The 16924-nt window shown below is 45.9% G+C and overlaps 1 protein-coding gene across 1 annotated transcript in view; it reads left to right on the top strand.

The window, feature by feature from the left end:
• The window catches only part of GRIN2B (glutamate ionotropic receptor NMDA type subunit 2B), a 207766-nt gene extending 197406 nt beyond the window's left edge, over positions 1-10360 (top strand). The window contains exons 12-14 of the mRNA XM_075750709.1: positions 1713-1900; positions 3704-3942; positions 5797-10360. Coding sequence (XP_075606824.1) covers positions 1713-1900; positions 3704-3942; positions 5797-7704 — 2335 coding nt within the window. The 3' untranslated portion in view covers positions 7705-10360. The remainder of the gene's footprint in view (positions 1-1712; positions 1901-3703; positions 3943-5796) is intronic.
• The last annotated feature ends 6564 nt before the right edge of the window (positions 10361-16924 follow it).

Raw genomic sequence — 16924 nt, 5'->3', positions numbered from 1 at the left:
AGTGTTTGCATTGTCATCTGGAAATTCCTTTATTTTCCCTCCTCCTGTCTGTAAAAGTTTATGTTAATCACGAAGCTGAAACAATCCTTGTCAGATTAATCCCACCCTAGTGTATTGCTAGCTAATATAGTGTAATGGAAGGTGTGCTTGAAGCAAATAGTTGGAAGTAGCCCTTCTCTCTGGAATATTTTAGTATCAAAGGCTGAACAAAATGATGTTTGCATAATAAGGAATAATAGGGAAGCATTTCCTTAGGTAATTTGGGAAATGTGGGGAAAATCATTAGCAAATAGTATGTTTAAGAGCTCATCCTATTTTAATAGCAATGAATCTGTAAAGGAGCTAACTTAAAACGCCATTTTGCAAGCCTTTGTCTTTTATAATTAAGGACCTCCTCCCAGAGTTGACCATTTTGGCTGTCAGAGCCCAACCCCAGTGAAAAAAACATTCTTGCTTACACTTATGTTGCACTCCTATGAGAAAGTTAATTCCAAAGCGCAAATGAAGATGTTCAGCCAATTTAATTACTAGATTGACTAAATATTCCTAAACCTGTTTGCCAGGTTCAGAGGCATACAGCCCATTATAAATGATTGTACCATTGCTGGATGCCATCCTGGGAAGGTACATTTGCCAGGATAGTCATCATCCAGGAAATAAATATGCTCTGTCCTGGAAATATATGGATGAAATAGAGCTCATCACTTGTGGTAGATACTATCCTGGCTTCATATCCACCCTTGGACAGGGTTCCCCACAGATACACACTTGACTGAGATAATCACTATACTGGAAATATATGTGCAGGAGGTGGATTGAAAAGATAGCGTGGGTGTGAGAATGTGCAAGGTGGAAGGTCTTTGGTCTTTTATTGGAAAGTGCTTCGTTTCAGATCTAGTGGGAGGATTTACTCATCGGCTGTCTTCGGTTATGTGGAAGATGCAGCCCCCTGAGACTGCCCCCCCCCCCCCCCAAATCAATTTGTTGCAGTGAGAGGAAGGCGCTCATCATTCTGTTGTGCTGTCTACCCATCCCATCCCATCATGGGGATTTCTCTGTGTTGAAACAGAATTTTTCTTGTGGTTTTCAGCTAAGCACTCTTCACCAAAGAGCTACTCAGCATAGTAAACCGCAAAGCTGTTACTGTGGCCACTTGACATGGGTAAAGATCCAGTAGTGCTTTTCAGTGTAACTGAGGAGTTAAACCTGATGTCCTGACTATATTTAATTTGCAAAAAAAATACGTTTTGGTCAGCTAAGTCATGCCAGCAGTTTGAATCAGAGATAATATTTTCCTTATTTCAACCCCTTCTTTGTGATCTAATATTGATAGATTTTATGAAGCATTTTAGGTTCCTTTCAGATGAAAGGCAGTACAGAAATATAAGCTATTCTTAGGACTACAGATCCCCTTGACTTCCTCTTCATTCATTTTGTTTTCCAGTATGCTTGTATTCCAAATTTTCTCTCAGATCAGAAATGGTGATTATCAAAGAGTCAGGAATAAATAGACAGTCCTCATATATAATCTAGCTTCATCTGTAAACAGGTCCTAGGCTCAGATTTTAGTTAACTCTGATGAAGATGCAACCTATTGTACTCTATCTGAAAGAGGTTCATTTCTGCTTTAATTACCTGAGAACACTTTTGAACTCATACAGATATTCTATCTTTTCTGTACTATGCCCCTCTTGTTTCTTGCACCTGTGCAGGAAGTTGGATGCTTTCATTTATGATGCAGCAGTGCTAAACTACATGGCTGGCAGAGATGAAGGCTGCAAGCTGGTGACCATTGGGAGTGGGAAAGTGTTTGCCTCCACTGGCTATGGCATTGCCATCCAAAAGGACTCAGGCTGGAAGCGCCAGGTTGATCTTGCCATTCTACAGCTTTTTGGAGATGGTAAGTGACAAGAAAAAGAGAAGTTGGAGTTTTCCTAAGAAATACCAAGTATGTTGGAAATAGAAGTTCCTAGCTCTGGGGCTTCAGATTTGAGCTGAGAATAGAAAATTATTAACAAGGATTTGTTAGAGGCATTACACCAAAAATGTGAGGATGTCACTTGTTTTATGTTGTTGATGCAGGGTAGCAGTATCATCAAAGCAATGTCAAAAGCACTACAGGTTTCATAGAACCAGTTCAGATGTGTGATTGAAAAATATCTTTTGTGAAGAACGTCTTATAAAAACAAGATTTCTGTTGTGAACTTTTCACTACCTTTGAGGTTTTGCCATGACCAAACCCACTAATTATACTGGACTTTCTGTGATCATCCCATGCTTTATAGTTCTAGACAGTATCAAGCCATGTAGACTTTACAACATTAAAGGTTAAATATTTCTGGATGAAAGAGTTAACTCAGATTTCCCAAAACCTCAAAAAGACCAAGGAAGGACTTGAGACTCCAAAGCATATTTTGGAGTGAGTTTTTAATCAGAACATTATGGTTACCTGGTTCATCTCATCCTTTACAGAGAAATCGCTATTATTAAAAAAATGTTATTCATGGGGTAAGGAATTCCTTATTAGCAAATATTTTCCTGGCTTTCTCTTTCCATTCCATATTACATCTTGCTGTGTTTTGTTTTTTTTTTAAATAAATAAAATTCACAGGTTATTTTATTTATAAGTATTTCTTTTTTCTGAACTCTGAAAATAACATAAGGTATAATAAATATGGAAGGAACATAGCTCTGATATACTTCAGCAGAAAACTGGCCACCTGACAGATAGGGTGTTCTGTCTCTTAAACAGCCTAATATGTATTATTTCAGAAAAAGATGTAAGTTCTCCATAAAGCTTTAAAGACTGTGCTATGGCGCCACATAAATACACGGATTTTTTTTCCCCTGTCACTGGACTGGAGGTTGAAGATGTGAAAAACTAACTTTCCTAACAGCATGAAAAGAATTGCTGATCTGCAAAATTAGTTTGTTTCTGAATATCTCAGTATTTGAGGGGGGGTGGGGTGCGCACATGTGTGTGAGTGTTTATCTCTCTCCCCTCATGAAAATATTATAATGGGAATAAGTGGGGCATGAAATTAGACTACAGAACATTTGTTCCTACCTGATACAAATTAGTAATATTTTTGATTGGTCAAAGGGCTTGGAAGTGTTGAATTTGGACAAAATTGAAGGGAAGAAAAACAGGTAAAAATGCACAAATATTTTTGGGAACATTGCACCTAGTTTTAATGACCTGTGAATATAATGGGAACAAATTAAAAATCAAGTATTTTGATTTTAAAAAAACCCAAACATTTTGAATTTTGAGCTGGAAACATACAATGTTTTCATTTAGAAGTGAGTCATTTTTGTCTGCAGTATCAGTCACTGATTTTTTCCTTCATTGGCCTAATATGAAAGTGGAAGTTTGTGAGCCCAGGTCTTCAGTCATCAGGAGGACAGCTTTTTTAAGATCTCACTGTAGACATTTGGCAAGTGTGATAGCTGCGTCCTGTAGTACACCATTTTGTGGCTAATATCTGGCTGTGTAAAAATCCTGTTGCCTTCCCTGTCACAAATTGCACCTGCTCCTATGAGAAGGGCAGTCAGGATATTTCATGGATGTAATAGCTGTGGAAAAAGAGCACAGCCACTGGAAATTACCTTAGATCAGCTTTTTGCCTTCAACGTGCCCCATCTTGAGCTCCGTAATCATTGCAGGGCTGGCTAACTTGTTTCTTTCCTTCTGACTTTCTAGGGGAGATGGAGGAGCTGGAAGCACTGTGGCTCACTGGCATTTGTCACAACGAGAAGAATGAGGTTATGAGCAGCCAGCTGGATATAGATAACATGGCAGGTGTCTTCTACATGCTGGGAGCAGCCATGGCCCTCAGTCTCATCACCTTCATCTGTGAGCATCTCTTCTACTGGCAATTCCGCCACTGCTTCATGGGCGTCTGCTCTGGCAAGCCCGGTGTGGTCTTCTCCATTAGCAGGGTGAGTGTTGTTAGCTAGCAGGGAGGAACAGAGTCAGGATTTATTCAGACAGTCCTAGGTACTGGAGATGGGGAAATCCACCAAGACTGTCTACCACACAAGTGGCATAGAGTGGTGGTCTGCAGGGTAAAGGCTGGCATCTTTTCACCATTAATGTTGCAAAAGCATCTACCTTTTTTTTTTTTTTTTTTTTTTTGTGACATCTCTGATCTCTGTTATGGTCATGGAAATGGAAATTTCACATGGAAATGAAAATACAGTATAAAAAGTTAGCTGAAGCTGTCTGCTCCTCTAAAGTGAGTTGTGAGGAGGCCAAATTTGGGGACAACAAGCCAAGTAACGGTGGATAACATGGTTAGAAATTCAGGAGTTTTTCATTGTCTTCTATATTACTGCTGTTCATCTGTACTTATGTTAACTATAACTGTGCTATCATGGACGGTCAGAAGTCCCTAACCAAAAGTCATGCCCTGAACCGTGCAGAATTCCTTCTAGAGAGGGTGACCACATGAACTTAGCAATTGCTTTATGCAAATCTGCCTTAGGGTATAATATTTACATTTAAAGCAGATTCTAGTAATTTATGAGTCATCTTTCTACTATTATTGTAGCTAGCAGAGTCCTATTTGGAGCTTCTTTTTCTTCTTTCAAGGCACTGGTCCCTTCTCCTGATACATTCTGAAGTGAGGTGAAATCTCGGCATTTTTTACTTCAATGTCCAATGTAACAGAATTAACTTTGATTGTGCAAGGAGTATATAATTGCTACATAACATATTGTTGAGGAGAAATGACAAAGCCTTTGAATGTAGGGACACAGCGTCTCTTTTATATTGTTAGTTTCTAATCTGGCTTAGTCTGGAGATGGGATGGGGGATTGTGTTTGGTGATCCTTAGCTAAGTACAAATTCTTTCATTCTGGGTTTATCTGGTAGACCTGGGCCAGGTTGGTGAAAAGTCTGAAAAGTGTTAATCATCTGTTAGCTGCTGAGAAACCATGGTAACACGGTGTGGTGGTGTCCCTTTCACAATTGACATTAATCAGCAGGCGCCATTTGGAAGGCCAGGGAATAAATGAACCCCTTTCCTTCTGCTCTTAAGGGTAGCCCTTGCAAATAGTCTGTGTCATGAATGAAATGAGCTAGTGGGGAATGTGGAGGAATCAGGCACTTCTGCTGTCTGATTTGAGGTTGAATAGAGGAATTTTGCTTTCAGGGATGTCAATTTGGAGCCTGTTATCACTGTTAAATTTAACAGAATGCAATTAAAAATTCTATTGTACCTCACTCAACCAGATGCAAAAGACCTAAATACCTATTTGGCAGTCCTGCTCTTTCTCTGTTTCCTTTTCTAATCTGTACTGGTGATTAATGTAGCTAAGTTTATGACAAATGAAGCTGTTCCCTTTTTAAGATAGTTCCCGTCTTCTTGATTCACTGATGTCCAGAAGAATTTCAAGGGCCAAAACAGACTTTCTCTCTTCCACACAGAATCATTTGTCTTGATGCTTTTGTTCCCAAGGTTATTATTTTCCCCATTTGCAATTCTGTGTTACACCTACCAGATTTGAGTAACTCTTACAGATGCAAGCAGGTATTCCTGCATCCTACAGATATGGCATGAAGCAAAGCAGAGGAAGCGGAATGGAGGGCAAGGGAAAAATGCGAGGGGCAGAACAGCAGGGGTTGGTAAAGCCAGTCTGATCACATTTGATTTGGTTGTGCTTCATGATGGAAGGCTGACAGGCCTTGCTGTCCTACAGGAACATGCTGTTGCTGCTCAGAGTGCTTCGCAGCCCAGACCCCCTTTCGTGTATTTGCAGGACCACTTATCTTCCTGTTTTCTCTCATTTCAGGGTATCTACAGCTGCATCCACGGCGTGGCCATCGAGGAACGCCAGTCAGCAATGAACTCCCCCACGGCGACTATGAACAACACCCATTCCAACATCCTCCGTCTGCTTCGGACAGCCAAGAACATGGCCAACCTGTCAGGGGTCAACGGTTCACCACAGAGTGCCCTGGACTTTATCCGCCGTGAGTCGTCGGTCTACGATATCTCCGAGCATCGCCGCAGCTTCACCCACTCAGACTGCAAGTCCTACAACAACCCCCCCTGCGAGGAGAACCTCTTTAGTGACTATATCAGTGAGGTGGAAAGGACCTTTGGCAACCTCCAGCTGAAGGACAGCAATGTATATCAGGACCACTACCACCACCACCACCGCCCCCACAGCATTGGCAGCACCAGCTCCATTGACGGGCTCTACGACTGTGACAACCCACCCTTCAATGCCCAGTCACGGTCCGTTGGGAAGAAGCCCTTGGACTTGGGGTTACCCCCTGCCAAGCACAGCCAGCTGGGTGACCTCTATGGCAAGTTCTCCTTCAAGAGTGACCGCTATGGGGGCAGCGGGGCCCATGACGACCTGATCCGCTCAGACGTCTCTGACATTTCCACTCACACAGTCACCTATGGCAACATCGAGGGCAACGCGGCCAAGCGGCGGAAGCAGCAGTACAAGGACAGCCTGAAGAAGCGCCCGGCCTCTGCCAAGTCCCGGCGGGAGTTTGACGAGATAGAGCTGGCCTACCGCCGGCGCCCACCCCGCTCGCCCGACCACAAGCGCTACTTCAGGGACAAGGAAGGGCTACGGGACTTCTACCTGGACCAGTTTCGGGCCAAGGAGAACTCGCCACACTGGGAACACGTGGACCTGACAGATATCTACAAAGAGCGGGGAGATGACTTTAAGCGTGACACGGGAGGAGGAGGTGGTGGATCCTGCACCAACAGGGCCCACCACAAGCACAGCTCGGGCGAGTTTGGTGGAGGCAACGAGCACAAGCATGGTGTTGTGAGCGGGGTCCCAGCGCCGTGGGAGAAGAACCTGACCAACCTAGACTGGGAGGACCGGTCCGGGGCTAATTTCTGCCGCGGTTGCCCTTCTAAGCTGCACAACTACACGCCATCGGTGGTGGGGCAGAACTCCACCCGCCAGGCCTGCATCCGCTGCGAGGCCTGCAAGAAAGCGGGCAACCTGTATGACATCAGTGAGGACAACTCGCTCCAAGAGCTGGACCAGCCACCTGCCCCCGTGCCCGTGGCCACCAGCGCCACCTCCTCCTCCAAATATCCTCAGAGCCCTTCCAATTCTGCCTCCAAGGTGCAGAAGAAGAACCGCAACAAGCTCCGCCGGCAGCACTCCTATGACACCTTTGTGGACCTGCAGAAGGATGACTCGGCCCTGGCCCCCCGCAGCGTGAGCCTCAAGGACAAGGGCCGCTTTTTGGAGGGGAGCCCCTACGCCCACATGTTTGAGATGCCAGCCAGTGAGACCACGTTTGCCAACAACAAGTCCTCAGTGCCCGCCACCAGCTACCACCACCACAACAACCCCGGCAGCAGCGGGGGCTACATGCTCAGCAAGTCGCTCTACCCCGACCGGGTCACCCAAAACCCTTTCATCCCCACTTTTGGGGATGACCAATGCTTGCTCCACGGCAGCAAATCTTATTTCTTCAGGCAGCCTGTGGTGGCAGGAGGGCCCAAAGCCAGGCCAGACTTCCGAGCCATTGTCACCACCAACAAGCCGGTGGTTTCAGCCCTTCATGGGGCTGTGCCAGCCCGTTTCCAGAAGGACATCTGTATAGGGAACCAGTCCAACCCCTGTGTGCCTAACAACAAAAACCCCAGGGCTTTCAATGGCTCCAGCAACGGGCATGTTTATGAGAAACTCTCCAGTATTGAGTCTGACGTTTGAGTGAGAGGGGAAGAGCGTGGGGAGGGACTGGGGGTGTATGTGGAGTGTGGGAGGGTGGGTGGGATCAATCCCATCAGCTACTGTCCCAGGTCATCCTTAGTTTGTGGGATACTGGAGTTCTGAGTAGTGCAGCACTGGTGACAAGTGCCACCTCTTTGGTTTCCCCTCTTCCTCCTCCTCTTTCCCACCCCTCCCCTTTTATCTCTTTTTCCATGTTCTCGCTCCTCCCATTCTCCTCCATTCCTGGCCATTGCACTTTACAGTGACGTCGGAGTTGGATATCCTCGCTCATGATTTCAGGAAGGGGAGAAAAAGGCAGGGAAGGGATGGGCTGAGGGGGAGCAGCAGTGACTCTAGCATTTCACTCTTGCTGGCTCCTGGCAGAGAAAGACGTGTACACGCACACAAGTGTGTGTGTGGCAAGAGGAGACAGCAGAAGCAGTGTAATGGACATGCAGGAAAATATGCTTGCTCAGGCAACTCTTCCTAAAACTGCCTAGAAAAGAGTAATGTTCGAAGACGTGGAGAAAGTGAAGGGGAAATAACACGACTAACTTGATGCACTTATATGTTAGCTATACTGAGGTTCTCGTTACATTATTTTGTGAAGACTATGGGGGTTTAGGGCTGAAATATATATATATATTTGCGTATATGCTGAGAAATTTTACGCTAAAATTTTGAATTGTCTGCTGGGGGGTGTGGGGGGAGGGAGAGAAGGCTTGTCTGCAGGTCTGGCTAGTGGTTTCACTATGGCTGGTACAGCCATTGAATCTGTGGCAGACCAGTAGGAGAGATGGAAAGGAAGTGGGGTCTGAGTTTGGGAAAGCAACCCTGGAGTCAGGGAGACTGCTGGATGATGAGACAGAGGATGCTGGTTTGCACTGGAATGAGAGGAGTTTGAGGAAAGTGTTGCAGGGTTGGTTTTTTAGCTATGAATTCTCACTAGTTGTGACATACTTCAAGGGTGGGAGCAGTGTATAGTATGGGTTAGCCTATACGCGAGTATATACGATAACTTTATACTTGAAATGTCTGTGAAGAAAACAAAATAAACCCACAATCCTATAAGGTGTCTGGATAACAAACACAGTGGAACAGAGCTAAAGAGTAGGGAAAGGTGGGGAGTTTTGTCACTGTCACTTCAGGGGACACCAAGCCTGTTTTGGCATGTCCTTTCATCAAGGAGGGCAGGGAAAAAAGGGTTTTCATCCTTCTGCCCTCCCTACCCTTGAGGGACAGGTTGGAACAAAAAGAATAGGGTGCCCTCTGCCAATGCTGGCATGGTGCTGGAGAGGAAAAAAAGTGCCATGAAAGGGTGCCTGTGGTGGCGGTGGTGCTGCTGGACTGTTTCAATGCTCCCTTGCACATATGGAAATGGGAGGAGGGTGTGCGCACCCATAGGAAATACATATGTATATTTACTATTGAATGTACAGGGGAAGTACACGGCTTGTCTTCCTCGGAAGGGGTGTGCTTGAGTAAATGCCAGAGAGCACAGAAACTTGTGCCGAGGGCTGAGGACAAGACGTGCAAGGCTGAGATATGTGTGTACATGTACGTGTGCCTCTGTGTGCGAGAGAGAGAGATACTAGCACAGGTGCAAAGCTGGAATAGCCTAGGGTTTCCCATCCCTGCAGTTGTAGTGACAGCTTTCCTGGTGCACCTAGTATCAATAAGAGTGGTTTTTTTCTTTCCATTGTATCATTTTAGATGCAAACTAAACTAAAGGAAAGGGAGCAATGGTAGGAGTGAGAAGCTGAACTCCCCTTTCATATGTCTTCTATCTCCTGAGGTGGGGGTGTGGGCCAACCTCTCCCATCCTGAGAGGGGTGGCAAAGTTTCTCCTGCTTATCCCTGGGTCTGTCCCTGGGTCTGTCCCAGTGTCTCGATGACCGTGGCTCACCAGGGGAAGGGTTGAGAGAGCCCTGTGCTGAGGGCATGGGGACACTGCTGGGGACTGGCTCTGAAAGGAGATGGCAGCCCCGTCTTTATGAGCCACATTTCTTGGAGCTGCAAGCCACCTCTCTCACATTCCTCACCTCACCCTGGTTGATTTTGTCTTATCTTTCTCTTTTTAAGCCAACAGAAGGCCTTTTATTTATTTATTTACCTATTTATTTTAGTTATTTTTTAAAGCTGGGGTGGGGGGAGGGTGGGATTTGCCTGTAAAGTCAAAGAGTGTGAGGAGAGGGTGGGCAGGGTTGGTGAGGGGAATATTTTCTTATATTTCACTGAGGAAATTGAGGAGGGAAGAGGGGGACAGTCTTTGTAACGCCACCCCTTAGTCTTCGGGGTAAGGGAACTTCTTCTTCTTTTCCTCTTCTCTCATTACAAGGACAACAAGGAAAAAAAAAAAAAAAAAAAAAAAGGAAACCAAACAAATTAACAGAGCGATCTGCAATCCAGAACACACAGCAGCTTGTCAGATGCCTCTGACAGCAGCCACCGAGAAGGCGTTCCTTTAATTTGTAAATATTTCTTTTTTATTGCGTTTTTGTATAAATTGGTGTTTCTCTTCTCGTGAATATTCAGGTCGTGGGGTGGGAGGGAGGGGAAGTTTGTTTCTGTTCTGTTTGTTTTCTACGACTTTTCAGGCTGCGTTTTTGGAAGCGGTTTACGCGGGTCGAGGCCGTATGAATGAGGAAAAAAAAAATAAGAGAGAGAGAGAGAGAGAGAAACCCATGTGTGTTGTGTTCGCCCGAGTCCCCCCATATTGCCCTGTCACCTTTATCTTCATGAATGGAAGACGCCGGAACGTCACTTCAAGCCTTGCCAGCAGGGTTTCATGTTTTGATGGGAACACCCCCAATTCCTTTTTGCATATAAACTCTCTGTACCAGCATCTCTCTGTGGAGTTCGGGCCTCAAGGCACTACCCTGTCTTGATAGTGGTGGGGTGAACCATCAAGTTGGCCGCTCAGGTTGGACCATCACTTTGACATTAAGAGACTTCTCCAATGCTACTTTGGTTTAGAAATCTTGGACCTGGGAAAGCTCATGATAATTTCTGGTATTTCCTAAGGGCTTGGGGGGAGCTTGACAGCTGGCGAGGGCAGCTAATCTCTTTGGCGGTTATCTCGGTACTTTTCGGTCCCTCCCCACCTGGAACAAGGAAACCTGGAGGGTGGCTCTGCAGGGAAATTAAGCCGAAAACAAACCAAAAAGAAGTTAATGGAACTTTTTTCAAATCTCTTCTTAAAGGTTCTGATTTTTGTGTTCCGGGGTGAAAGTTGGTTCGTATTTTCTCCGAACTGGTCTGTCCCTTGTTCCACTGATCGGCAAATGATAGTTTGCCAAAATCATTATCTAGTGTTGATACTATTGTAGCACTGTTAACACTTCGAGTGCTCTGCAAATATTAACTGTGCCACAAACCACTCAAATGAATGCTCTAGGGCAACCAGAAAAGAAGAACTGGAAATTCTGGACTGAACCACTGGTCTAACCACAGGAGCCTGGTATTTTGCCTTCTCCCATTATAGATTAGGCCACGTGTCCATCAGGTTAATCTTTTCTCCTATAAGCGATCTTTTCTGGTTGCTTTGTTTATTTTAGTTCTGACAGGTCAACAAGTTTTGGGACAGAGATGAAGGGGAAGGGGTGGGAGGGGGGAGGGCGTAATTCATAATCCAGAAAATAAATCGATGATGTTATTAAACTCTGATTATATATTTAGAATTTTAGATTTGGTGTATTTTCATTCTAAGTATTCAAATGAATCAATCAGGTAATATTAGCAGCAGGTGTTGTCTATACTAGAAAACCACCCATGTGCTGTTTATTACCTGTCCAGAAAAGAATGGGATTTCATACCAGAGCCTGACAAAACTCCATATCCCCTCCATTGCCATTTCTCTCTCTCCTGTAGAAACACCAGTATTTTCTGGGGCAGTGGCTGGGAACATTTCCCCTCTCTGAAGGTTTCTGCACACAAGAATACCGAGCAAAAATCATTGCGTCCTCTACAGTTTGGTGACCTCTTCTGTATATTTGCAGCCAGCCTCCAGGGATAGATTAGGCGCTTTTGGCAATGTTTCTGGCATTCACCTCCTCACTCTAGCCCCAGGCATGGCTCTCTGAGAGGTATTTTCATGAGCCATGTTCTTCTGAAGGGGTACTGGAGTGTATGTACTCAGCTGAAGGAGGATGTGTATGAAGGAGACGGAGGAAATATTCAAAAAATATCAGAAATGTGCCATGCACAATGGAAAGCAGCTGGCAGGTAGAACTTGCAGCCGTGGATCTCTACATCATAAACCTTCTTGGAGTATTCACATCAGCTTTTTACCGTAGCGCAACACAGCACAGGCTGGTGTAGTAGTTCTCTGTCTCCCACCATGCCTCCCGGTGAGGGCAGTATCAGAACTTGCCGTGTTACATCATAAGTAGGAAAGAAAAGCTGCAGTCAGGACTTGTTGTCAGTTGAGTCAATAAAGCACACCAGCCCCACCTCCTCAGCAAAGTACCAGCCCGTTCTATCTGAAATCTAGCATGCGCCACCAGAACTCTCCAGGCGAGAACCCCAGTGGCTTCAAAATGCTCAGCAATATCCAAGTATGAACTTTGCCCGTAGGGCATGGGGGGAGGAAGTTTCCTTTGTGATGTCCTGAAGGATTTGGTGGAGGAGTTAAGAGTTGCCAGGATGGGCCTCTTTGCTTCTGACTTCTTCAGCAATGCATGCTGACGTTGAGCTCCTCACTCCAAGACACTAGCGTCCATCTTGAATAAAGCCCCTTTGTACCTTCAAATCAGGGTTGTTTCTCACAGCAACATTGCCAGCAAAAGAGAGAGGGGGAGACAGAGAATGAATATGATGGTGGTGACAGGTTAGAGTGATCAGAGATACCTCAGGGATACCTAGGCAAGTCTTTGCTTTAGAGCTTTCTATCAAATGTGGCATATCCTCCCACCTCCATCACTTATCAACAGATGGAAGCCAGCCTGGGAACACAGCCAATGATCAGACTTAGGCCTTTCACACATCCTCCACTCCAATCAAGCAACCTTTGATGAGCCCTTCCCATGGAGAAGGGTGGGAGGTTGCACTTCCCCACATTTTTGGTTGCCAAAAAGAAAAGAAAAAGGGGAGGGGATAAGATGAGGAGTGTTGATGAAGGGACTTTGTGCTGACTCTCTGCACCATTGCTCTAAGGAATTACACTTCACTCTTCCTGCTCAGTCCAAGCAGGCAAAGGGTAGGGTCCAATTATGCTGCCTTTCCGTGGCATATGCCTGGCTCACCGCAGGAGCCCCTGGGAGCTGTATGCGAGAAAGAAACTGGATTGCTGGCAACGAATGGGGACAGACTCCATGTCACGATCCCCATCTGCACCCACTCTTTCCCATAAGTGCTTCCCTGCTGCTGAACACACTTGGCGTGTCCACCTGGAACACACCTACCATGCTGCTGGATGCTGCAGGGCACATTGAGATAGTAACTAGTGGGACCCAATTGTTGTCCCCACAAGGGCTTATTTTCAATTTGCAGCCAAATAGATTTCCAAGCCATAGACCCTCGCTGCATTCACCCACCTACACTTCCCTGTGGCTCCTTCCCTCCCCCCCCCACCCGCAAAGGCAAACTGGGGCACTGACTGTCTCACTGGCAATACAAATACTATTGCTTCATCTTCATCATGGGCTCTCTGGACCTCCCTGGGGCTGACTGCAGACAGACCTGGGTGTCTGCCATTAGAACGGCAACAACGGCAGCAACAAAAAACACTTTGCAATTGGCTTTGAGTTCTTTCTTCATCTCTTGAGCATCCCCAAATTCCTCTCCTAGCCATGCCATTTGAGTGAATTCTGGCATCCTTCTGTCATTGCTGACAACAAAACTGACACAGCATGAATCTGCTTGTGTATAGAAAAAGGCAGTGAAACTGTATCGCAGAGAGCAGGACTCTTGTCTGCTGACGCCAAGGGTACAAGTCCCCTGGGTGCTGAGGTAAAGGAGGATCTCTGTGATGTGTTAGTAGTTACAGATCTCTTAACCTGCTGGCCTCCTGCCATTAAAGGTTCACAGCAAGCACTGGTATACGCTCCAACAGGTCAGACAAAAATTCCACGCTGTGGGACAGGGGTTCCTCTGGGCACACGCACACATACGAGGGGAAGTGAAACACACATGAACAAACCTGACACAGCAGGAAGCTGTGAGGCTCGCGTGCCTGTTTGCACGCACGCCCACACACACAGACATACGCACGGTACATTGCAGTACGCGTAATGACTCTGTCCCACAATGCATTTTTGCCAAGTAGGAACAACGTGACCTTTCCTAATGTTCTGCTGGTAGTTATTTAATTTATGTATTCACTTTGTGACTTTTACATCATCTGCTTTCTTGACTGCAGCATTACTGTGTAAATATGTGTGTATATATGTACAGAAACTAACTCAAGCAATTATATTCAGGTTGGGAAAAGGGTGGGTTTTATATCTGTACAGTATTTCCTTATTAAATAATGGCATGGGGGGGGGTTGGGAAAGTTAACTTCTAAATTGTGGTTTTATTGGTCTGTGGTGTTTGAAGTTGTTTCAGTGGTTGCTTTTGCTGGTTTGGAAAGTTTATCTGGATGTTATATGTGTGTGCCAAGAAAGGGTCCCCAAACAGGGGAGGTTTGGGATTGGTGAGGGGTGGTGGGTAGCAGAGGGTGTTAATAATTTCCTGTAATAAATGCCGTGTTGATTGCTAGGGACTGTTTGTGTGAGGCACAGGGCTGTTTCCTTCTCTATGTGCTTTGCTCTTTGATTACTTTCTCTTCCCTGGTCCCCATTGTCTTCCCGCTGGGATGTCAGCAGAGTACATTTGTTACTGTGGATTACAGGGATCTCTCTCTGGGCCTTCATATCCTGACCAGCTCTTCCATCTCCCTCTTTCTGTGCCCTTCCCAGTACCAGTGGGAGGGGAGACAATGTGGTCTCAGGCCCTCTGTGCCATTCTTGTCCACTTTGTTTCCTCTCCTTTAGACCCTCTCTGTCCTTCCTCTAAGCAGAACCTCATTTTCAGGTGTTTTGATCTCTCCAGCAGTTTACTGCCTCATCTCCCTGGCCTCTTATCTACTTATTTCCCGTCTTACTCACACTGATTCTTCAATTTAATCTCTACACCTCTTCCCTCAGAATGACTTACGCTGGCTGTTTGCCCGCTCTGCTTCTCTTATTACTGTCTTGTTGCTCTGTTGTCTTCATCAGCCTGTGCAATGCTGTGCAGAAGATGAGTGAAGGGCAGGCCTCTACTGCTCCTCTCCTGGAAAATTCTAGCCCTGACCGGATTTTTAGAAGATGATATTTGGTAACTATTTTTGATTTCTCTGTCACTTTCACTGAGGTGGTGTTCTGCTCTTGCCCATTCAAAAAATAAGAAATGATCAGTCTGGCAAATTAGCCAGTGCAAGGAAGCAGCAAGATTGTCTTTTCTGAGAAAGCCAAGAGAAAGAGCACCATTTCTGTCCTTGATGGCTGATGGGTGAATTTAGATGAAGGGCAGATATAGTTTTTATCCTCTCCAGGTTGATCCACATCAGGGTCAGTAGAGTTTCTTTGCTTTTACATTATGTGAATAAAGCAAGGCTGCTGGAGAGAAGTATGCTATCTTTTAGAAGCACAGAGCTAGTTTCCTTTATTGCATAGAGGCCATTGGCTTGAAAACATCCATGTGATGTTCTGCTGTGTTGCAAACCTAGGAGTGAATGTCTGGTAGTATTTGGTCCCTTTCTGTCTGACAAGTCAATAAAAGCTGGTGCATGGCACTAGCTGCCTATGGTTTGTGGTCTAGTGTCATGTCAGTAAGGGAGAAGAATGACAGGGTGTGATGTGGTGAATAAGCAGAGACAGAGCCAATGCAAAACTGGTAGTGTCTAGGCAGATGCTAAGACAAAGACACCTCCCTCCTTCCCTTTTGGACAACTTGCATTGTTCCTTAATAACGTTCATCAACTCACCATCCTCCACAGCCTTGGCACTGGCTGCTCATCCCTGAACACCTGGGTCTAGGACCAGCACACCTGGGTCTGCTGGTCACAGACTGAGAAAGGGCCAGTCAGCCTCTCCATGTGTGCGTGTGTGTTGCCACATGCCTTGGTCTCCGAGGGCTTGAGTTGTACTGTACGAATATGGGCAGTGCAGGGAGCAATGGAAAGGGTCAGCATGACCAGAGGTTATCCAGAGCAGCAGTCTTTTCCCAGCTGCTGCTAACTCTTGCTCAACCTGCCATTGCAGGCCTGCATCTCTGATTTCTGGGTGGGGAAAACCACTACAGCCAAATGGAATGGAGCTCTGCTCAAAGGCATGAACAGGGTAGACATCCCTTTCATGTACTCTTGCTATGACCTTGGCATGGCTGTCCCAGCATGGCCCGCAGTGGCCTGTGTACTTGTGAAGACATGGCTGCAAATACCTGTCAGTCTGGGAGGAGATGTATGCTCATGCGTTCGAGTGACTCCTGGCAGAACTCTACACATAAGTGAAGTTGGAAACCGCTGGCCCATTTGGTGCTACCCCAATGATGTGTGTCTGTATGGCAGGCATCTCCTTGGGAGTACATCCCATAGATTAGCTTTTGGCCAAAATAGTGAGTTACCTTTCCAAGTGTCACCAGGCTCCTTGCTATGTTTCCTTTGCATATTCAACACGCCATAAGCATGACATACCTGCAACATTTGCAGGGCGTCCAGAGAGAACACATCCCTCACAAGAGACTTCTAGCTAGGCCCATGGGCACTGGCTGCTAAGTCCCATGTCAGCTGGAGAAAGATTACACTTGGCCCTGAACAGACAAAAATCAGTCAAGGGAATAAGATGAAAGTTTTGTGCTTTCTCCCTCTGCTTTCCTTTGGGGCCTTGGAACCAGATCCATCGACACAGGCAGCTAAACTCCTGTGAAATTCAAGGGACTTTTGGAACAGCTACTTAGGGGTTTAGAAGCCTAGAATGCCTTTTGTGGATTCTCTTGCTTGTGTGGGCCTCTCCCTGCAATGCATTTTGCAAGGATTCATCTCCCAGGAACTCACCGTGCTTGAACATAGCTTAGAGTGGTTCCCGTTGCTTGGGATCACCATGTGTATGTTGCATGCCTGTTGCTACTTGTCTGTATTTCTTGCATGTGTCTACTTGTGGAGGGGCAGGGGTGGGTTCATATTGGTACGTATATTTATGCAGCCTGCGCACATTTGTACGCGTGGTGCCACAGTCTGTATGTGTGCTTAGGTGTTTGT

Source organism: Balearica regulorum, chromosome 1, assembly GCF_011004875.1.
Source record: "Balearica regulorum gibbericeps isolate bBalReg1 chromosome 1, bBalReg1.pri, whole genome shotgun sequence".
NCBI lineage: Eukaryota > Metazoa > Chordata > Aves > Gruiformes > Gruidae > Balearica > Balearica regulorum.
This window is presented reverse-complemented; position numbering and strand designations above follow the sequence as displayed.